This window comes from Pinus tabuliformis, chromosome 5_1, assembly GCF_031772625.1.
Source record: "Pinus tabuliformis cultivar Carrire ecotype Pingquan chromosome 5_1, CPIR1, whole genome shotgun sequence".
NCBI classification, from domain to species: Eukaryota; Viridiplantae; Streptophyta; class Pinopsida; order Pinales; family Pinaceae; genus Pinus; species Pinus tabuliformis.
In genome coordinates this window covers 386,640,429-386,664,789 of record NC_142305.1, presented here as the reverse complement: position 1 = coordinate 386,664,789, position 24,361 = coordinate 386,640,429, and the positions used below count along the sequence as shown (strand labels likewise).

The 24,361-nt window shown below is 38.8% G+C and overlaps 1 protein-coding gene across 1 annotated transcript; it reads left to right on the top strand.

Annotated features, from left to right (window-relative positions):
* Positions 1–1,166: 1,166 nt before the first annotated feature.
* Positions 1,167–3,494, top strand: LOC149165069 (FAD/NAD(P)-binding oxidoreductase family protein). The gene has a single exon (XM_089432229.1). The coding sequence runs from the start codon at positions 1,396–1,398 to the stop codon at positions 2,983–2,985; it is 1,590 nt and encodes a 529-aa protein (XP_089288355.1). The 5' UTR covers positions 1,167–1,395; the 3' UTR covers positions 2,986–3,494.
* Positions 3,495–24,361: the final 20,867 nt, after the last annotated feature.

The window sequence follows — 24,361 nt, the reverse complement described above, 5'->3', positions numbered from 1 at the left end:
TAATCTTGGTTTAAAAAGCTATCCATTCCAGTAGTTCAAGAAAGGATAAAGGAATGCTCATAAAACTTGATATGGAAAATGCATTTGACTGAGTTAATCTAGATTTTTAGCAAAAGGTTCTCTTGCCATTTGGTTTTAATGGAAAATTCATAAAATGAGTGGAGGTTTGCATCTCTTCGCCTTAGATATTCCCCTTGGTGAATGGTCACTCCTCTGGTTTTTTCAGAGCCACTAAAGACATGTGCCAAGGGTGTCCTTTACACCTTTCATTTATTTTCTAATGGTTGACTCTTTAAGCAAGTGCCTTGAAAATGAGCGAAGAATTGGAAGCCTACTAGGAGTAAGATATGTCTTAGGCATAAAGAGAATAAAACACTCCCAATTTGCAAATGATACACTCTTTTTGGGGGGAGCCATGAAAATTATTGTTGATTGTTCTAAGATTGTCTTGGATCAGTTTCTTCTAGCCTCTGACAGGGTTGTTAATCATCGAAAATTGAAGATCTATTCTTGGAATATTACTCCCCTCGTTCAACAATAACTTTCTGTGTCTCTCTCAATACGAGGCCATAAGTTGTGGAAGCCACAAAACGGTCCTAAAGGCTTATGTGTTTTCCCTCTTAGTGTTTTGACCTACTTTTAAAGGAATTATTTTCCTTCTTTGCCTCTAATCTTCTCTTTTTATATCAACAATCACTTCATCATTTATGGTTTCCAAGTTTTTTTTTTAATTCATAGTTATCATAAGTGATTGCATCAATTTCATATTCACCTTGGCCACATAACTTCTCCTCAGGGTCACTTTATTTCATTGGTAATATTTTTATATTTAACCTTATACTAATAATGACAACAACGAAAGAGTCATGCGTTCCATAATATGGTTACTTAATTTCATAATAAATATATTAATTTCCTAATAATTATATTTATTTACTTATGTGATCTTCCCCTCTTAAAAAGAATTCCCACTCTACACTATAATACCCTTTTCACAAAGATTTTTTTTTATTAAAAAAAATAAATTAATTCCCCTATTGAACTTCATATGATAGTTCCTTACGAATTCCCTACCACAAGTGGAATTGATACAATACACATAATAATCCATGGACACAAATCCCAACTTCACATTAAATGCCTCCCCACAATCCAAAGGATGGTTGTTTGACTCACCACCGCGAGTGGACATAGATATGGGGAACATTAGGTGCATTTTGTTTCCTCTACAACTTTCAAAATCACTAAAATGCCCCTGGCCTGGTTTCAAGATAAGCTAGAGAATACTCTACCCAATACAAAACTTCATTAGTGGATAAGATGATAAATGAGACGAAGGGGAGCAACTTGGGTCGACGCCTCTGTTACAGCAGCTGTTAGCTCACCAGAATTGCTATGGATGTCAAGATTACCAATCCAGTCAGTCTCATACAATGCAGTTTTCAGACATCCCCTTTCGCTCTTGCCGCCCATAAATACCAAACTCCATACTCAAATCTCAGCGATTCTCTAGTCGCATCTCCAAAACATCGATCAAATCTACCCTGCCAACTACCCAAATGCCCACATTTTGTCAATTCAGCCATTTCTACCAAGCTCTGTGCAACAACAATGCCACCAATACATTGCAAACCTCAAATTTCTGCGAGAATTGCTATGGATGATAGCAAAACTGTTGAAGGATTCGATATAGAAGAGGACATAATGGAAACTGGGGTAATTGTTGTAGGGGCGGGTCTTGCAGGCCTAGCTGCAGCCAGGCAGCTCACACTTCAAAACATCCCATTCAAGCTCCTAGAGGCATCTGATCGAGTAGGGGGGCGTGTCAGAACAGATGAGTTTGAAGGATTTTTGCTTGACAGAGGCTTCCAGATCTTCATCACAGGTTATCCCGAAGCAAAGAAGGTATTGAATTATGAATCCTTGGATCTGAAACAGTTCTATTCAGGGGCACTGGTGTTTTACGATGGAGGTTTCCAGAGAGTTGCAGACCCATTCAGACACTTTGCAGACTCCCTGGGTACGTTGTTGAATCCAATAGGCACAGTATTTGACAAAGTTTTGGTGGGATTAGCTAGGATTAAGTCTGTGAGTATTTCTGATGAAGATATTCTTTTGGCTAAAGAGGTTTCTATCATTGAAAAGCTGAAGGGTTTTGGGTTTTCTTCTTCAATGATAGATAGGTTCTTCAGGCCTTTCTTTGGTGGCATTTTTTTTGATACAGAGCTCAAAACCTCTTCCAGGCTTTTTGATTTTGTATTTAAATGCCTGGCATTGGGAACGAACACACTTCCTGCAAGAGGAATCCATGCAATACCAGAACAGATAGCAGGTCAATTGCCTCAGAATTCAATCCTGCTGAACTCGAGAGTGCAGGAGCTTATTGTAGCAAAAAGCCCATTAGCAAGGCTAGAAAATGGTGGGAGGATAATGGGCAAGTATGGATTAATTTTGGCCGTGGAAGAACCCGAAGCAGCCCGGCTGTTGGGTAAGAAACTGAGACCTGTGGAGAAGGCTCCAAGGAGCACTGTCTGCTTGTATTTTTCCACAGATAAAGCACCAATTGAGGAGCCTATACTGATTCTCAATGGGTCTGGTGAAGGAATTGTGAATAATATGTTCTTTGCCACCAATGTCGCTTCCTCTTATGGTCCTGTTGGAAAGACATTGGTGTCTGTATCTTTGGTAGGCTGCCATGAGGACTCTTCGGATGAGGATTTGAAGGTATCAGTGGTGAAGGAGCTCTCAGGCTGGTTTGGTTCTTCTGTTGTTGACGTATGGAAGCACTTGCGGACATATCGGATTAAATTTGCACAGCCAGACCAGACTCCTCCAACAGATCTTGTGAAGGATCCTAGATTTGGTTCGGGCATCTATCTCTGTGGGGATTATAGAGATTCTGCAACATTTGATGGGGCTCTTGTTTCAGGAAGGAGGGCAGTGGAGACTCTTGTAAAAGATGTTAAGCTCCCTGGAGTGTTGTGATGCTAGGAAATTCATCACTGGTTGATGTGAACCTCCGAAGCCACATATAAGATGGGTGCCTAATAAGAATGAGTTATACGAGAGCCATGATGCCACGAGTTTCACCAGCTCAAAATCAAAATTTGTTGTAGGGCACTGAACTCTTTCACAAGGTCATGGAAAGAGATTCTGTAAACAAATTTTCCACACCGCAGTACTACAACACTACATTTCTGGACAAATTCACTGCCCTCTATTCATATTGTAGAAACTTGACAAAATAAGAGCACTCACAACTTTCTTGCAGAGTTTTCAATTTAGAATTTACATCGTTGAATTGACTTGTAAAATAACATGAAAGAGGGGTCCATGCAATTCAAGCCCTTACATTTTCAAATAAATCTCCTTGACCACTGCTTCAAAGCTCTCTTTCATAAATGCTTTTATTTCGCAGAAAACTACTCTGATACATGTAAATTTTCAGATTGACATTTTTTGAGATGAAGTCAAAAAGCCCCCTGATGAAGATATTTCAGTCTCTTGATAAGTAATGACTTAAGACATATATCTTGTGATAAAGCTTATGCAAGGTTCCGATCAAGATTCTATGTTTTATTTAAAGTTCCATAGTTACATCATCAGATATATAAGATGGCAGTTCCAAGCTCATATATTGTGATATAAAAAAATAACGCCAGAACAAGCGCTAGATAACTTCAGTTCCTCAGTACTGAAGATTTGGTGTTCTGTCCAATCTCAACTTACACTGGTCTTACTCTTAGGTTTGTTACAGCAATACTGCCATCTCCATTAAAAAATGCTGATTCCAATGTGTTCAAACTTTATTGATAGATATCCGTACACTGCTGGTAATCAGAATTACGAAATGTGCTAATGCTGCTCACATGCTCCATGATACAGAATACATGTTCCTACGGCTGTTAATGAACACCATATGCATAGTTCCTTGACTGGAACTACAAAGACTTCAGCTGCTCCGAAATAAATATCACTATTTACGAAAGTGTTGGCTTATAACTATAGCTAATTCTCCGCTGTTTCCATGGAATGGCTACTGTATAAAAGTATTTCAGCAGAGCAATTTTTTCTTGCTGATCTAGAATGCTTAAATCTGCATTCATCGATGATATTCCACGAGGAAGTTTGGCAATCAACATGATTAACACCATAAAATGGATTCGTGTAGAAAACACAGAAAAATACCCCGAGGAAAACCCATGGCGGGAAGAACTCCTGCTGCATCGCAAGGGTTGTGCCTCGTTCTTTAAACGTTCACAAATGGAGCGCAACTTATGGAGAATCGTACTCACTATGAGTATGAACAATTCCCTCAGAATTCAATCCTGCTGAACTCCAGAGTGTAGGAGCTTATTGCAGCAAGAAGCCCAATAGCATGGTTAGAGTGGTACGGTGATAATGGGCAAGTATGGATTACTTGTACTTGCAGAAGAACCCGAAGCAGCTAGGATTTTGGGTAAAAAACTGAGGGGTGTGGAGAAAGATTCCGGGAGCAGTGTCTGCCGCCAATGTTGCTCCTCTTATGGTCCTGTTGGGAAGACATTGATGTCTGTATCTTTGTTAGTTGCCATGAGAACTCTTTCGATGAGAATTTGGAAGATTCTGTGGTGAAGGAGCTCTCAGGCTGGTTTGGTTCTCCTGTTGTTGATGCATGGAACCACCTGAGGACATACCGGATTGAATTTGCACAGCCAGACCAGACTCCTCCAACAGAACTTATGAAGGATCCTAGATTTGATTTGGGAATCTATCTCTGTTGATATTATGGAGATTTTGCAACATTTGATGGAGCTCTTGTTTCTGGAAGGAGAGCAGTGGGGACTCTGTAAAAGATATTAAGCTGTCTGCAGAGTTGTGATAATAAATTAAACCTTCCAAGCCACAAGTTAGAAGGTGGGTGCCTAATAAGCATGAAATTATGTTTAAGCCATGATGCCATGAGATTCGGCACCTCAAAAGCAATATTTAAAGTCCGCTAAACTCTTTCACAATGTTCTGCAAACAATATTATGCAACCAAAATTGACACCATAACACTACAATGCTACATTTCTGAGCAAATCACCAGTCCTCTATTCATATAGTAGAAACTAAAAACTGTAAGAGCACTCATAACTTTCTTGCAGATTTTTCAGTTGAGAATTTACCTGGTTGGATTGACTTGTAAACGAACATTAAAATAGGGGTATATGCAATTCAAGCCCATACATTTTCAAATAAAGCTCCTTGGCCACTGTTTCCAAGTTCTATATCATAAATGTTTTTATTTTGCACTAAGCTACTGTCGTACATGTAACTTTTCAGATTGACATTTTTTGAGGTCAACTCAAAGAACCCTGTGATGAAGATATTTCAGTCTCTTGATGTGTAGTAATTCAAGGCATGTATCTTGTGAGCAAGCTTATGCAAGGTTCCTATCAGATATTTTATATCTTAATTTAAGCTCCATATGAAACAACTTGCGGGGAACACTAGTAATAGAAACTTACAGCCATCCCTTTGGCTAAGTTTCTGCACTATGAGAGGTGTATCACTGTATCTATGAATAGAATTGCATCAAGTTCCATGTAACTGGAATGATTGCATCATCATATCATAAAATATGGATTTTTTAACTTCATATTTTGTGATGTAGAAGTAAATAACCCCAGTACAAGCCCTTCGTAACTTTAGCTCCCCAGTACTGAAGATACCAGGTTTCTAAAACACTGTTGATGGTGCATTACTCTTGATTGAAGTTGGATTGACTGGTTAACCACTGCAGAGAGTACTTAACCCGTGAGAAGCATCATAGGTTCAAGACACATGGCTTTGACATGAATGGGCACCCTTTGTCCTCACAAAAGCCAAAGGTTTGAGGTTTTGAAAATGTGTTGCGTTGCCAGATATAATAAATTTACCCTTTGATATTTTGAATATTATTACAGAGTGGCCAGTTATTCTGCAAAAGATTAAACAAAAGGGAACAAGCTATTATTAACACAAATCAAGGATTGTTGACTGCCAACCACAAGAAACAGTTTCGAAAAGATGTATATATTGTTAGTGGCCAACTAATGGTGGAGAGAACCTGGACTTCCATAAAATGGTTGGAGTTTTACTATAGCATGAATATTCACATATCAAAATTGAGTGAGTGGTTCAACCAACTCTTACCTAAATTTCATATAATTCAAGCAAGTCAGATGATGTGTTTTCTTGAGCAGGTTGAAAAAGCTTTCCACGTAGACCTTCGTGATCATTTCTTTGTTCTCATCTTAAGCCTGATTCGTCTATGGCTATGGAGAACGACTGCGATAACATTATCACTTGGTAAGAATGAGTGAGGTAAGCATAGTGGAGTAATTTGATTGAATAGGTGTGGCTAGATTAAGTAAAGATGGAGCAGGATTGAGGGGTGGCTACATTGGATGTAGACTGTGACAGAGAAGTGACAAACATAAAGAAATCAGGACAAAGCAGAAGTTGAGATGAACATAGAAGATGACAAAAAGCTGAGTGGAAGAAAAACAGGAAGAAGAGGTAAAGTGAAACTGAAACCTACTGGAAGAGGTCAAGAAAAAAGGTAGCAAGTGGCCCAAAGGGAGTGGATGTTTTACTTGAGGACACTCTCTAAGTGCCACAGGATTAAACTAGATCTATTGACATCAAAGAAGCAGTTGAAGGCAGAGACTTGAAGGTAAAGCTGCAAAGGCATGGCCATATTAACTTGGAGTGAAATCCTCAACATGGGAGGTGCCATTTTGATTTATAGTTAGCTTACAATAAAACGTTGTCACAAACACGAACAATCACAAGGAACGGGACACATAAAACATACAGGCACCTCTAAGCAATGTTAACACTGGATTGAAAGGAGACTACTTGAAGGATGGCAATTGAAATGAGGTATATCTCTCCTTGCATAGAAGATTATAGGACAAGTTGCAGAAAAAGTTAAGTTATGGAAAGACCTATAAAATAAGTGAAAGAATAAATAATTGCTTTGGGCAAGTGTTTGTAGCTGGATCAAAATGGATAATGTTGTGAACCAAGGTTGAACTTCTAATGCAATGATAACTACTCTCTGATTTAAAGATCCTCCTCTATAGAGATTAATCTTCAGTTCCCATCCTGCTCATGTGGATTTCTAGAACTGGTCTTGTCTATAATCAATTTAAAGTCTTCCTTCCTTAATGATATGTTCCTGCATATTCATCTATAGGGTTAGTTGAAGTCCTCTCACATTCTTAGCCTCAGCAAAATTATTTGCCAAGGCATTCCCTAATCTTCAGCAAACATGAATAATGCATCCCTCTTCTCATATCAAATTATACCTCCTATCCTTGCTCTCCCTACATTTTGTTTGGATGCCCCATTGAATTTAATCTTTATGAAGGACTATTTTTCGTTACTCCAGAGTTGGCAAATTTCCTTTGATTCATTATTTTTGTCATTTCCAGTCTGAGACATCTTCAGATTGTTTTTAACTCCACATTCCTTTAGTTTCATCTCCACATTCTATTAGTCTCATCTCTGGCTTTGGAGTTTTCTAAATGGCCCCGTGTTTCTGCTTCTTTGCATTAAGGGTTCCATTGATGTTTCAGGCCAATCTCTGATTCACTTCTGAAATAAGGAAGTCAACTTCTGGAAGATCCTTTTATATCATTCTTTTAACAGAGTCCACATAACAAATCTGGAGCGATTTCCCAAATCTTGTTTATATTTTGATTTAGAGTTCAAATTTATATCCGCCTTCATTCCAAATCTTCAGAAGCTTATAGATGTTATTTTGTTAGTTTTTCTCTTTGATACTCTTCAATATCTCAAGATCCAACTTTGTCTAGAAGGCGGGCATTGAAGGAAGATGTGGAACATGGTTTCCAAAGTCTCCTGCCAGAATATACATTTGAATGGTCCTTGGTGGCCTGACATTTTGTAGAATTTTTATTACAAGATGCTCCTCTGTAATTTTTTCAATTCTGGGAGATTGTTGTCCTAATGTTCTCACACTTAATAACTCAAATAAAATTTATTTAATATCAGAAAATAAAATTTATGAATATTCACACAGATAGTTGAAAATTGAACAATAAGAAAAATAAAACACAGAACATAGATTTCTCCTTCAAATCAACATTTCATTCCTTTGATTAAAGCTTACAAGGTGACCTCTGCACCTTGCTTTGAACCAGCAGTTCTGCAGACAATAAAATCACCTCAACCAATAGTGTATGACCTATGAAAAGAGCATATAGGTATAACAGAACAACTTTTTCTATTTCTTCCTTTCTCGGACAGAAAATCATCATTTTCCCTCCCAATACACTGTATGGTCAGACTTGAAGATGTATGATTTATGTATGATTTGTATGCTGTCGTGGATATTCCACTAGACAGTTTGTCATAACAATATTGATAAACTATACTTAAAAATCTGAATTAAGGCATGTGGCCCATGCGATACTATAGTGCACAAATCCTCTTTATGTGCTCTCTCCCTATCCCTCTCAGTTATTTTGCTTGTCTATGGAACAAATGAACTCAAAAATAATGGAACCCCTTTTTGTCCTAGTAGCCCAGTGATAACACAGTCTTATAGCCTACTAGTAGTTAGGTTTGACTCTTTAATCTTTTAACCAAAGTTACAATATTGACTCATCTAGAGTCTTCTTCATCATGATCATGTGGATAGCCCATTTTTCAGGAGTTATGGGGGCTGACATGACATCCTCTCAAATTATGGTGGTGAAAACAGGAAGATCAACTTCCTAGTGGCATAACTTTTACATACGGACTTTGATTGAGGTGGTTCTTGTGTCGTTGGAAAGGTCTCTATGTGTGGAATAGGGAAAAACAGTGTGGCGCTAAAATAACAATATTTTACTCCCAAAATTTACTTTTTTATGCATCAAAATTCTCCCGAAATGTTTTAGACTTCAATTTTCCAAACAGGGTCCCACAGGGAAAAATAGTCATTTGAGTTGATTCCTCCACTTTTTCCACTCTGAAAGCATCGAGATGGATGACAACAATATAATGATCCAATCTGGATCACACCTCCTATAATGTCCCCGACCACTTAAGAAGCTTATGACAGAGTCCGCTAGCCTAAAGTGATTCCCATAGGCTAAAGCGGGCAAATATTTAATAAAGGGGAATTAAATTGCCCAAGGAAAAAATTATAAAAAATCTAAAAAAAGGAGAAAGGTTGATATTCCCTAGGCAAGTGAAAGTCAATTTAGCTTTATAAATTGAAATATCATAAAGTGACTTCATAAAAGCTAATTTAATAAAAAGAGAAGGTGAAAAGACAACCCAAACTCATAAAAGAAGGAAAATGAGGAAACTCTCCTCATTCGTGCATTTGTGAGTTTAGAGAAAGAGATCTTGAATAGAGTTTGAAGAAGAAGCTTAGGGTTTTGGAACTCTAGCTACCATAACAGACTTCGATGTTAAAACTAGACATCCTAGTTTGGATATGATAGTGAACTCACTCAGATTTCACTGTTGGGCTTCAATGGAGTAGAATATTTTTAGTGAATATTGAGTTATTGCAGTGTTATCAACAGATTTTATTCACTGATGATGTTTTATCTGCAAATATTTCTTACAGTTGAGTGTCAAGGACAAATCTAGAGATTTTCATGTGGGAAAGAAGTCATTAAAGTTCACAACCACTAAGCCAAGAAGGAAACGAGCTCCTCTGCTTATGAATCGAGTTTTCTCATTTCTATGGGGGTTCGAGTCAGGAAGAAAACGGGTATGAAGGGATTTTGGTGTAGATTTTTACTTGTACATTCAAACTGCCTATGTAATATGCTAAGACAAAAGACTTGAATCTACTCTACTCATGAGCGGAAACAAAAATTGATCGATGAAAACACGCAAAAAAGGAAGAATTTCAATCACACATAACACAATATTTTTTTGGGGAAAGCAACTACTCAAAACCCCAACTATCTATATTACATTAACCAGAAGATCTAAGAAGAAAATACAATGCTTGTTCAACCCGAACAATTCCTGCACAAGTATAATCTATCTCTCTGCTTCACAAACCAGCTCAAGCCAACACTTAGCCAATTTTGCTGCCTGCCAAGCCCCTACTTCCTTGCACAATTCCTAAGAGAATTAGCCCATATTTAATTGGGAAATTCCTCATCCATAACTATGCAATCCATCATAGGCCTTCTATTGATTGCATGCACCATCTGTACAACTCAGAAAATTATACAACTAATAGTACATTATCCTTGAACTCTAATCTCAACTGGGTCTTCCTTTGAACTGACATGCATGAGTTATTTATGAGTGAATCTTCAGTTAACTAGTGGAGTAGTGAAGCGGATCTCCACTAATAGACCTCCTACTAGTTTTTTGAGTGTGTGTTATATTCTTTCCATGACTACCCCATGCGCGTGGGGGTCACACAAGGGGCGGTAGCCCCCCTGTACATTGCATTGTTGGAAATACTGAGAGGGAGGGGGGTTGAATTAGTATTTCTTTTCAACTGTTATTTTACAATTAAAACTTTTATATTCAGAACACAAGACGAACAACAAGAATAAATGCTTTTATTAATATAATATTTGCAATAATATATATATATATATATGGTTCCAATTTGTTGCCAAGCACCAACTTGGACTTTTGTGAGGCTCCAACCTCCAGAGCACCAACTATGTTTTGTCAAGGCACCAACCTTAGACTTAAGAGCATCAACTCCTAGGACACCAATCCTTCTAGTTCTGAGGCACCAACCTCAAGGGCTCCAACCCTCTACTGTCAAGGCACCAACCTTAGATATAGGAGTACCAACTCCAAGGACACCAATCCTTCCACTTCTGAGGCACCAACCCCAAGGACACCAATCCTTCCAATTCTGAAGCTCCAACCCCAATGGCTCCGACCCAATCTTGTGAAGGCATGTTTGATAGTGAATCTCTGCTCCCAAAACTCTTCTTTATTGAATTTTGTCTGTTTACAACTTCACTGTAGTCTTCATGCTACAACATCAATGGCAACCAGTCTTCATATGAAGAAATCTTTACAACTCTTCATATTGTCCACACAGAGTCTGCAAAAGTTATCTCATGATGATATCAAATAGCCATCATAATCTCTGATAATGTCTCCACACAACTTTAATGAGTCTACTATTAGATGTGCTAAGCTCTGTTTCAAGCCTCTGTTCTACCAGTCACAATAAATGCTTCAGGCATGACTGCTTCTCATTGTTCTCTTACTTCCCAGAAACAAAATCACATATTCTTCAATGCCAGTGTTGGCTATTGCTCCCTTCAAATGATGTCAGATAAAACTTTAGTTATTATATATTCTTCAATGCCAGTGTTGGCTATTGCTCCCTTCAAATGATGTCAGATAAAACTTTATTTATTATATCACATAATTGTTCTTTAGAATGCATTATGTACCTAATTAATTCATCACAGGTCTGAGTCTTTCATAGGGAAACACGATCAACAGAATTGCTCATCCTTCGACTGCCTCCTGTCCGACTGGACCTTCGTCTTCCTTTTGTCCTGTTGGACCTTTGGCCTCTTTCTATCCTGCTGGATCATTGGCTTCCTTCTTTCTTCCAGTGCGCCAACAACACCTCATAAAGGCAATTCTCTGTTTTCTTATATTGATACGCCTGACCTTTGGCTTCCGTTTCACTCGCTTGCACTTACGCTTCCTCTGTGCTCGCTCAACCTTTTGGCTTCCTCCTTTGATTGCTTGATCTTCGGCTTCCCGATCTCTAGCTTCCTCTGTCTCTTCGTGTTCACCAATGCTCACAAGACACGTTAATTCAGAAGAGAGGCCGAATTACAATAGAGTTACATATTAAAAAAGATCAAAGAGGCCCTTTTTGATATTCATCCCTTTTTAATATTCATACAATAGACTTCATTATTTACGGAGGATCCCACTTTTCAACTCCTACCTTCGGTCCCACATTGACTTTTCACTTTTTAATCAACGCCTCATTCCACACCGTCGATTTCTTCTGTATTAGATCTGACAATCAACACTCGGTCTAATCAACACAATCCATCAGAAGCTCTCTGCATCGTAGATCTCTTCTCTCCAAATCTAACGGTCCCGACTTAACCTGATCAACCCAAAAACTGTCCGTTGATCCTTCGCTGTCGATCAACCTGTGCTAGATCCAACGGCCTACATGCATTTCGGGTGAGCCACTTGCAAGGGAAATAACCACCCGAAAAAGGTGGTTTTCTCTCTCCACCCGAGTGCTATGTGTCGCTCAGTTAATGGAATCGGGGGAGCTCCTCTAAATACCACTTACTGCCTAGCATCCACCCGATAACCACTGCCACTATTACAAACCCGCTTTTTGGAATATAACCACATGCATTAATCAATCACTTAAATAAAGCACTTAATCGTTTAACCACGAGATTAACACTTAACAAAAGATAATCATGATTTGTGAATAAAAGCATTAAGCACTGAGATTTATGTCTTTCAGAGGGAATACAAAGAAATACCCGGTTAACTGTTGAACGCGGATATACAGAGTAACAAGAGTCCCGATAATGATACACACTTGAATCAAATTCATTAATTTAACATCTGTTACAGAGTCTTTTCCTCTCGGCTCAATTACAACAATAAATTTACCTTTGTCTCAAACCCCCTCTAACACTCAACCTCTCGCTTCTCACTCAAAAACCTAATCATCTCAGCTCCCTTGACTTTCCACTCTTCTCTGGTTTGATATGGCTCCTCTGTTAACTCCTCTGATAATCTGCAATACTCATGACTTGGCTGGCTTGGCTTTCCTCTGGATTCTCCTCATGGCTTTTCTCCTTGGCTTCTTGCTCCTGTTTCTTCACGGATCTGCTCTGCTTCTCCTTGGCTTCATATCATCATTTAGTATGCTAGAATATTGCCATATTGACATATTCCTGTCGCTTCATGGATCTTCTCTACTTGGCTTCACATCATTGTTTACTGTCTAGAATATTGCCATATTGACATCAATGACAACCTAGATTAACAATCTCCCCCTTTGTTATTGATGGCAATATTCTTCTTCTCTCCCCCTTTGACATCAATGGCAAAGGAGTGCACAAGGACTCCCCCTGTCGAACTGCTACTCTTCTTCATGAATAGTAGATCTTCATGGGTCTGTTACTCCCCCTGTCATAGTGCTCTTCTTTTTACTCAAGATAGAAGGATTGTTGCAACTAGCACATTATCCCCTCTTCATGTCTCAGAACTACTTTATCATGGCTTCAACAATGCTTAGAGATTCTTCACTTCAATGCTTCTAAACAGATTGCAAATAGCCACACACCAAATGTTCAAGTCCAAGTTTTTATGCTTCAATCCATATTTTGTTGTCTCCACAGTCAGAATTAAGGGGCCTTCATAGTCCGATCAAGAGAAAAATTGCCACTGAAATTGCTATCTTTCTTCAGATCCAAGTTCCTTTGTATCTCTATGCTTCTTCTTAAGTTACTGAGCTATATTCCACTGCACAACATTCTCCTTTCTATAGTCTTTTTGATGAGCCATCTTTTCCTTGTGTTCTTGTAAAAGTTTTTGCAAGTTATCTCCACTAGCTGATTTTTATATCCAATCTGTGACTGTCTTTTAAATTCTTTTTGCTGATTGGCATCTTTTTGCAATGCTTTAGTTTTGTTAGATGCTGCCAACTGCTCTTGCTTCATACTTCATTCCCAAATGTATCTGTTTGTTTGAAGGTTGCCTTTATTTGTGTCCATAATTTACCTATTCTCACATTCAATCCCTGAGTCGAGACATAAACTTTTGTAATAACAACAACATGGTTATTTGCCTTATTTCTCTAGTATTAGATGACATTCTACGTTCTTCCAATTTCTACTTAGTGATCAAGTGGAAAACATCTTCAACACCAGTGCAAAGAATAGTTAAGAGATCAAGTTCTTCAATGGAGTGCTCCTAAGAACAATGAATGATTGTTAATATAACTCAATAAGGATTTCATAAGGACCCTTTCACTGATAGCTTCTGCAATAATGAGCAAGAATCACAAGCTCCCCCTAACTATATGCATCATCTCTTTCGGCAGAATCTTCCTATCAAATGCTCATATTGTCGAAGATCAGGTCAACAACATGTGTTGTTGGCTGGAGAGTTCAACGGACTTTCAGATTGTATTTGCTTCCTTCTTCGTACTTGTGTAACTTTTTTCTTTTGCATGGTTCTAGCTTGTGTAAGAGCCCAAGTTAAGTTACAATCACGTGCCATATGACCAATGTTATGACACTTGAAGCATTCTATATTGTTCATGAATAAGAATTCATGATTTCTTCTAGCAAAATTCTTCTTCGGATATAGTTGGGGACCATAATATGTATCTTTATGATATGCCCTACAATCTTTTACCATGTGTCCAAAGTTTGTACAAGAATAACAATAGCCAAGAAATAAACTTTGGTACCAGGGAGATGGAGTTTTCCTTGATGTACTTCTGAAGTATTTCTGTTTTGAGATCCTTTGATGATAACCATTGCTTCTCGCATCTTTTACATCATCTACATTTCCTCTTGGAGCGGGATTTCTTCCATTGTTGTATTGACTCTTCTCCTTGTCTTTGCTAGAACTGGGAGCATCAACATTTCTTTCTAGCTTCCTCACATCCATTTTGCTTGAAACATTACCATTCTTGTTTGAGGATTCACCTGCATACCCGAGACCTGATTTATCAAATGGACATCTTTGATGGCTGAGCATGTCATCCAAGGCTTGAGAGCTCTTCAAGGTTTTGTTCATCCCTTCAACCTTTTTCCTGAGGAAGACAATCTCTTCTTCCAATCTTTCACACTCATTATTCTTCTTAGCAAGTTGTTTCTCAGTTTCTTCCTTGATATGAGCAGCTTCATTTGCTTCTATTTTAAGGGAGATGATATCTAACTTCATTTTGAAGATTTATTCATTTTCCTTTGCTAGATTGCTCTCCATTTCTTCCTTGATCCTTGTAGCTTTACATGTTTTGGCCTTGAGAAGTTTGATGTTAGATTTTAATTTGAAGATTTCTTTATCCTTTGATTTTAGTTGACATATCATGGTGTTTCTCTCCTTTTCTGCTTCATCGACCTGTTCTTCTATGATTGCTAATGCTTCCATTGTCTTCTCAGCTCCTTGTGCTAACTTTCTTGCTTCTTGTAGTTGAGATTTGAGAAAGGAGGCCTCTACCTTGTACTGACCAATCTCTTCTTCAAGTTTGTTCAAGCTCTTGTGCCTTTGTTCAAGTTGACTTGACAAGGTATCTTCCCGTTTCTTTGCTTTATCTAATTGATTTGTCATGGATATGACTTCTTCATGATGCTTTCTTTTGTTTTGATGAAATTCCTTCTTAAGCTTTAAAATCTCTTCATCCCTTTCCTGTATTTGAAGTTGGACAAGGTCAACTTTATTCATTGTTTGGTCTTGGTCACCAGCTAGTGCTTTCTTCTTAAGTTGCTTGTTTTCCTTTTTCATATTGATAATCTCTTCCATGGCAGCTGTAAGTTGAGCGAGGAGATATTCTACAAAATCTTTTTCATTCTCTTCATCTTCTAGGTCTGCTTTAGCCTTGATGTCATCATTCTCATTTTCAGCTTCTATGATGGGTTTTGGATTTCCTTCTTGATTTCCATCATCTTCTTGACTGATGGTCATGGTCAATGCTTCTTTTGAGTGAAGGTCATGAATTTTGTCCCATATACTCTTTGTTGATGAATATTTTCCTAAATTGTTCTTTATAGAATCAGGTAGCCCATTCAAGATTGCCTTCATTGCTTTTTCATTATACTCCTTGGATTCTCCATCCATCATACTATCAACAATTACTGATTTCCAGATTTCAATGCCTTGAGTCTTTAAGAAATTCCTCATTCTTGCTTCCCATTTATTGAAGTTCCTAATGAACCATGGAGCCTCCTCAAATTGTTTGTCTTCTATTTTAGTGGTAGAGGGAGACACATCCTTAGGAGGATTGGAGACTTTCTTCCTTGACTTCACCATTTGTGTTCTAAAGATCAACCTTCAAGCTATTAGGCTTTGAGTGAAGGTACTGGATCTGATACCAATTGTTGGAAATACTGAGAGGCGGGGGGGGGGGGGGGGAGAGGAGGGGGGTGAATCAGTATTTCCTTTCAATTGTTATTTTAGCAGTGAAAACTTTTATATTCAGAACACAAGATGAACAACAAGAATAAATGCTTTTATTAATATAATATTTACAATAAAATAGATACAATATATATATGGTTCCAATCTGTTGCCAAGCACCAACTTGGACTTTTGTGAGGCTCCAACCTCCAGAGCACCAACTCTATTTTGTCAAGGCACCAACCTTGAACTTAGGAGCACCAACTCCTAGGACACCAATCCTTCCAGTTGTGAGGCACCAAACTCAAGGGCTCCAACCCTCTGCTATCAAGGCACCAACTTTGGATATAGGAGTACCAACTCCAAGGACACCAATCCTTCCACTTCTGAGGCACCAACCCCAAGGACACCAATCCTTCCAATTCTGAGGCTCCAACCCCAAGGGCTCGACCCAATCTTGTCAAGGAATGTTTGATAGTGAACTTCTGCTCTCAAAACTCTTCTTTACTGAATTTTGTCTGTTTACAACTTCATTGTAGTATTCATGCTACAACATCAATGGAAACCAATATTCATATGAAGAATTCTTTACAACGCTTCATACTGTCCACACAGAATCTGCAAAATTTATCTCATGATGATATCAAATAGCCATCATAATCTCTGATAATGTCTCCACACAGCTTTAGTGAGTCTACTATTAGCTGTGCTAAGCTCTGCACAAGAACTAACTCTCTGTTTCAAGCCTATGTTCTACCAGTCACAGTAAATGCTTCAGGCATGATTGCTTCTCACTGTTCTCTTCCTTCCCAGATACAAAATCACATATGCTTCAATGCCAGTGCTGGCTACTGCTCCCTTCAAATGATGCCAGAAAAAACTTTATTTATTATATCACAGATTTGTTCTTCAAAATGCATTATGTACCTGATTAATTCATCATAGGTTTGAGTCTTTCACAGGGCAAAATGATCAATATAATTGCTCGTCCTTCGACTACCTCCTGTCCGGCTAGACCTTTGTCTTCCTTCTGTCCTGCTGGACCTTCGACCTCTTTCTATCCTGCTGGACCATCGACTTCTTTCTTCCAATTCACCAACAACAACTCATAAAGGCAATTCTCTATTTTCTTATACTGATACGCTTGACCTTTGGCTTCCCTTTCGCTCGCTTGAACTTCCACTTCCTATGTATTCACTCGACCTTTTGGCTTCCTCCTTTGATCGCTTGATCTTTGGCTTCCCGATCTCTGGCTTCATCTCTCTCTTCGTGTTCACCAATGCTCACAGGACACGTTAATTCAGAAGAGAGGCCGAATTACAATAGAGTTACATATTAAAAAATATCAAAGAGGCCCTTTTTGATATTCATCCCTTTTTAATATTCATACAATAGACTTCATTATTTACAGAGGATTCCACTTTTCAACTCCTACCTTCGGTCCCACATTGACTTTTCGCTTTTTAATCAACGCCTCATTCTGCACCGTCAATTTCTTTTGTATTAGATTTGATGATCAACACTCGGTCTGATCAACACAATCCATCGGAAGCTTGTTGCACCATAGATCTCTTCTCTCTAGATCTAACTGTCCCGACTTAACCCGACCAACCCAAAAATCATCCGTTGATCCTTCGCTGTCAATCAACCTGCGCTAGATCCAATGGCGTACATGCATTTCGGGTGAGCCACTTGCAAGGGAAATAACCACCTGAAAAAGGTGGTTTTCTCTCTCCACTCGAGTGCTACATGTCGCTCGGTTAATGGAATCGGGGGAGCTCCTCTAAATACCACTTACTGCCTAGCATCCACCCGATAACCATTGCCACTATTACAAACCCGCTTTTTGGAATATAATCACATGCCTTAATCAATCACTTAAATAAAGTGCTTAATTGTTTAACCACGAGATTAACACTTAACACAAGATAATCATGATTTGTGAATAAAAGCGTTAGGCACTGAGATTTATGTTTTTCGGTGGGAATACAAAGAAATACCCAGTTAACTGTTGAACGCAGATACACAGAGTAACGAGAGTCCACACCAGGCACGATAATGATACACACTTGAATCAAATTCATTAATTTAACATCTGTTACAAAGTCTTGCCCTCTCAGCTCAATTACAACAATAAATTGACCTCTGTCTCAAATTCCCTCTAACACTCAACCTCTCGCTTCTCACTCAAAAATCTAATCATCTCAGCTCCCTTGACTTTCTGCTCTTGTCTGGTCTAATATGGATCCTCTGTTAACTCCTTTGATACTCTGCAATACTCATGGCTTGGCTGGCTTGGCTTTCCTCTAGCTTCTCCTCATGGCTTTGCTCCTTGGCTTCTTGCTTTTGTTTCTTCACAGATCTGCTCTGCTTCTCCTTGGCTTCATATCATCATTCAGTATCCTAGAATATTGCCATATTGACATACTCATGTTGCTTCATGGATCTGCTCTACTTGAGTTCACATCATTGTTTATTGTCCATAATATTTCCATATTGACATCAATGAAAACCTAGATTAACATGCGCCGGGTGCAACAAGGGGGGCGGTTGCCCCTCCTTGTCGGGGGGGGTGATAGCCCTCCCTGTACATTGCGCCAGGCACAGTAGAGGCGGTGGTTGCCCTCCCTTGTCAGGGAGTATGCGGGGGGCTGGTAGCCTCCTTGCACAAGGTTTGGAATAACACCCCTGGAAATTTTTTTTGGACCTTATATTAGGTGGGCAGGCATACCTATGGTTTTGTGCATGGATTTCACACATGGTTTTGGGCATGATGGTTTTTTGTCCATGGTATTTTGTAGATCCAGTCAAGGGAAATACAATTATGTTATAATCCATGGTGAATGGATGCTTCGACACGTATATATATGTATTGTAACATTGAAAGGAATATAATGAACAATCAATCTGGTAGTCCTAGTTTTGGGATCGATGGGAAAATCTCTGTGTATATATGTTTTATGTGTTATGCTCTTGCCATTGTTTATTTTATTGTTTTTAGAATTCGTATGCATGTAATTTATGTATGGGGTTAAAACCTACATAGTTCCTCCAATTGTTTGAACTAGTTTAACTCACTTTAACTTAGTTAGACTGAGTTAATTAATTACAACTCAAAAGAACTCAACCTGGACCCCTAAAATTTAGGAATCACTCTACATGACTCTAGATAGACTTCTAACTCGAATTTACTGAGCCAACTAAGTCAAATTAACTTAGTTAACTATTACAAGCTACTATGAGAATAGAATTTCGATTTAATTCCTAATTTAATTCAAGGACAAATTAAATTAGGATTTCTTGTTGCTATTTTTAACATTTGGGCAGCAAGATATGAGTTCATTGTCTACTGGAGGTTGAGTTGTTTTGTGTCCCACTAAATTGAAGTTCTAAGATGCCAGCCACTTCTTTTATGAAGGTGGAGCATTTATGGAAGTAGAGGATGTAGAAAATCTGTGTAGGTTAACCCGATAATGCAATATAAATCAAAGCAAAATACTATAACCTACTTCTACTATCAATTTGCAGAAGCTTAAAGATTACGCTGAACAATATAAACAAAAGAAGAAGAATTAATGGCACAATACACACGAAAATACTTTGGGGAAAGCCTCAGCTAAAAACCCCACACTATTGTATTATCATACATGGTGGAAATACATAGGAATTATACAAAGCCTTAGCTCTCACAGCTAGCCAGCTCTCAGTACAATCCTCACAAATTCTCACAGGAAATCTTGGCTTCTCTCCAGCCTTCTTCTCTGCCCTCCAAGCTCCTATTTCCTTGCGTTGTTCCTTGTGGATGATTCTCCTGTTACCAAGTGGATGATCTCCTCCAAAACTACACAATCCTCAAGGATTAAATCCTTGACTGCATGCATGAGTTTTCTCCATGAGAAAACACATGCAACTGATAGTACATTGTCCTTGATGTTAATCTCAACTGGGTCTTGTAGAAATTCTCACTGTAGATCAACAGATTATGCAATATACTAAAACACAATACAAGATCTACTTCTACAACACTTTGCAGAAGCTTAATCGAATTGAGCAGGATCAAGAGAACACATATAACTGAGAATGAGAAATTAATCACACATAACACAGAAGAAATAACTTGGGGAAAGCCTCAGCCTAAAACCCCAACTCTGTATTATCATACAAGTGGAAATATAGTCCGGATTACAAAAATAATAAGCTCACAAGCTATCTTGCTCTCTCTGCAATCCCTCTGCTGCTCATAGACAGTCAAAGGCCTCTCTCAAACCTTCTCCTCTTCCCTCCAAGCCTCCTATTTCTTTGCGCAATTTTTCTTGGGGTCCAGTGAAGCCACATGTGTGAACTGGCCTCTTCCCACACTCACTAACCTCTGATCTAACTGTGCAATCATGAAGGAGATAAATCCTTCTCCATGGATGAGTTTCCTTTATAGGAAAAATCCATCCAACTAATAGTACACTGTCCCTCCTCTAATCTCAACTGGGTCTCTGTCTGAAATGACATGCATGAGTTATTCATGAGAGAGTATTCAGTTATCTGAAGAACAACAGTTTCATGCATGCAAGCATTAGCTAACTAAAATCACATTAATTTAAACAAACTGTTTAAATTGATCTAACTGGACTTGACTCAGTTAACTGAGCCAACTAATTACAACTCAAATTAGAACTCATCCTTATCTCTTTAACTAATGGATAAATTCCTCAATTAATGGATAAATTGTTGCATGTCTTCACATATACTTCATGTTTGATTTTCCACAATTAATTAACTCATGGTGAATTAATTAATTTATTTTCAAATAGCTGTTAAGTTCAAATTCGAATTTTACTTCCTATTTTAGTCTAGGAACTGACTAAAATTGGAATCCATCCTGAACTGCTAAAAATAGAATGCTATTTTTAGCACTTCCATTTTTCATTCCCTGTTGCTCAATCCATCACTGGTACCCAAACTGCTATTTATAGCAGTGCTATTTTTAGCACTTTTATTTTTAGCATTTCTTGTTGCCATTTTCAACACTCCCTCTCAACAAGAAAGGCTTCAACTCGAACCCGATCCTGTACCTTTGGAATGTTCTGCATGCAACACTTCTACCAAGTGTGGTTGCTCCAGCAACTCTAGAAACAAAAAAAAACTTCCAACTGACCTCTGTTGGGCTAGAAACATACTCTGATGCTGAAGCTCTACCTGCTGCTGACAAGTGCTCCCTCTCTGACCTCTGAGTTGCTGCAACACTCCATACATCTCACACCACTGCACACCTCTTTGTGCCATCCTGCACTGGTGCAACACTCCTGTGCCTCTCGCATTGTTGCAGCCTACTAGCTTTGCATTGTCTTGGGATTCCTGCACTATAGCTCTCTCTACCGCTCCATCCGCATCTGTCTCTACCCACTCAGTTAGTCTTGCTACTCCTCGTCAGGGCTCTCGTAGCAAGGTCGAATCAAAGAGGTTGGGTACCTCAAAGATCCTGCCCTTATTCTAGCCTTCTTGGGATTATCACTCCACATTGCCCCACCTCCTACCTGGAGGTATGGGTGCATGTGATCCCTCTGCCCACTTGGCTTGAAATTTTCCGCTATTGGAGGTCTCTGCATGAGTGGATGCCTCCACTTGGTCTCCTCTTGACTTCGCCAGTTGTGGCTGCTCCACAACCTCCTGAAGTTGCTTCACCAATTGTGGCTCCTCCACAATCGTCTGAGACTTCTCTTGTGGCTGCATGTTGAGAGGTAATATACTTTCCCTCTCAACCACCAAGTCTCCATCAGTGGCCTTGCTCCTCAAGGCTTTACATGCATATTGAACCTCAAGAGCATACAGGTTCTTGACCCGTGAACCGATCTGCTTCTCTTGTCTAGTGATAATGTGTCTAAGGAAAACCTTTCCCTTACTGAAGACTACATCATAGCCTCTATCTTCCAGCATCACGATCGACACCAAATTTCTCTTTAGTCCTGGTACATACTTGACATCAGTCAAGGTAATGCAAGCTCCAGGCTCCCTATGAAAAACAACCGTGCCTACACCTAAGACACTATAATTTTTATCACTACCCATCGCTATGAGTATCTAGAGATCTTTCTCCTCCAAAGTACTGAACAAACTCTTATCACTGGTCATGTGGAAAGAAGCTCCACTGTCAAGAAACCAACCACTTCCCACCATGGATAAAACCATGCATGCAAACAGTGTGAAATCCAACTCGAACTATGAGGCCAGTGCCTCACCTTCTGATCCTTCCACGGATCCCTTCTTGGATTTCCTCATTTGACAATTTGCAGCAAAATGGCCCACCTCATGACAACGAAAGCGTCACACTTTCGATTTATCAAACTTCTTCCCACCTTGGGAAGAACTGGATTGGGAAAGAGAATCCTTCTCCTTCCCCTTCTTCGCCTTACTTGCTAAGGCGCAATTTTATTCATCCTCCATGGATGAAGAACCATCTCTGGTGCTTCTTCTTATCTCCTCCTGCATCAGATCTGACCAAAGTCGTTCCCAATCTAGCAGTTTATCTCTTCCATTAACCGAGTCTTGGTATCTATGCCAGCTCTTAGGAAGACCGAGGAGTGCAAGAATCACCATGTCATCATCAGCTGTCGTGATCCATACACTTCCAAGCTCATCCCTGCATGTGGTGAACTTGTTTAGATATGTAGAGATCGTGTCGCCATTTTCACAATTGATCTTTCGAAGCTTGTCCTTCAGTGCCAGCTTCCTCTAATTGCTGCTATTCTGATATAGATATTTCAATGTTTTCCACATTGAAAATGGTGTCTCCTTCCCATGGAGACTCGAGACTATGTGGTCTCAAACTCCCTCCAGAAGAATCCTCCTTGCTCTAGCCACACATTTCCTCCATTCCTCTAATTCAGTAGCATCAATCAGCTTGGGGACTTCTTGATCAATGAATTCCTTTAGATCGTTATCCTCTAACACTGCTTCCATGCGATCCTTCCAGGCTATATTTTTTGAAATTCCACCTAGGGCATATTCGAGTCTTAAACCATTGAACGCCATAAGTGAAATAGAGATGTGATAAGAACTTGATTTCTATATTCAGGAATCACAAACTTCATACTTCTCCCTTCTTGTATATTTTTCTTCCTTGATCACCTTTGCTTTGATACCATGTAGAAATTCCCACTGTAGATCAACAGATTATGCAATATACTAAAACACAATACAAGATCTACTTCTACAACACTTTGCGGAAGTTTAATTGAATTGAGCAAGATCAAGAGAACACATATAACTGAGAATGAGAAATCAATCACACATAACACAGAAGAAATAACCCGGAGAAAGCCTCAGCCTAAAACCCCAACTCAGTATTATCATTACAAAAAGAATTAGCTCACAAGCTATCCTGCCCTCTCTGCGATCCCTCTGTTGCTCATAGACAGTCAAAGGCCTCTCTCAAACCTTCTTCTCTACCCTCCAAGCCTCCTATTTCTTTGCATAATTTTTCTTGGGGTCCAGTGAAGCCACATGTGTGAATTGGCCTCTTCACACACTCACTAACCTCTGATCTAACTACGTAGTCCTGAAGGAGATAAATCCTTCTCCATGGATGAGTTTCCTTTATAGGAAAAATCCATCCAACTGATAATACACTGTCCCTCCTCTGATCTCAACTGGGTCTCTGTTTGAACTGACATGCATGAGTTATTCATGAGAGAATATTCAGTTATCTGAAGAACAACAGTTACATGCATGCAAGCATTAACTAACTGAACTCACATTAATTTAAACAAACTGTTTAAATCAATCTAACTGGACTTGACTAAGTTAACTGAGCCAACTAATTACAACTGAAATTAGAACTCATCCTTATCTCTTAAACTGATGGATAAATTCCTCGATTAATGGATAAACTATTGCATGTCCTCACATAGACTTCATGTTTGATTTTCCACAACTAATTAACTCATGGTGAATTAATTAATTTATTTTCAAATAGTTGTTAAGTTCAAATTCGAATTTTACTTCCTATTTTAGCCCAGGGACTGACTAAAATTGGAATCCATCCTGAACTGCTAAAAATAGAATGCTATTTTTAGCACTTCCATTTTTCATTCTGTGTTGTTCAATCCAGCACTAGTACCCAAACTACTATTTATATTAGTGCTATTTTAGCACTTCTATTTTTAGCTTTTCTTGTTGCAATTTTCAACAGGTCTTTCTTAGAATAGACATGCATGAGTTTCTGATGAGGGAATCTTCAGTTAATTGGAGTAGCACTAGTTGAGTGCATGCATGCATCA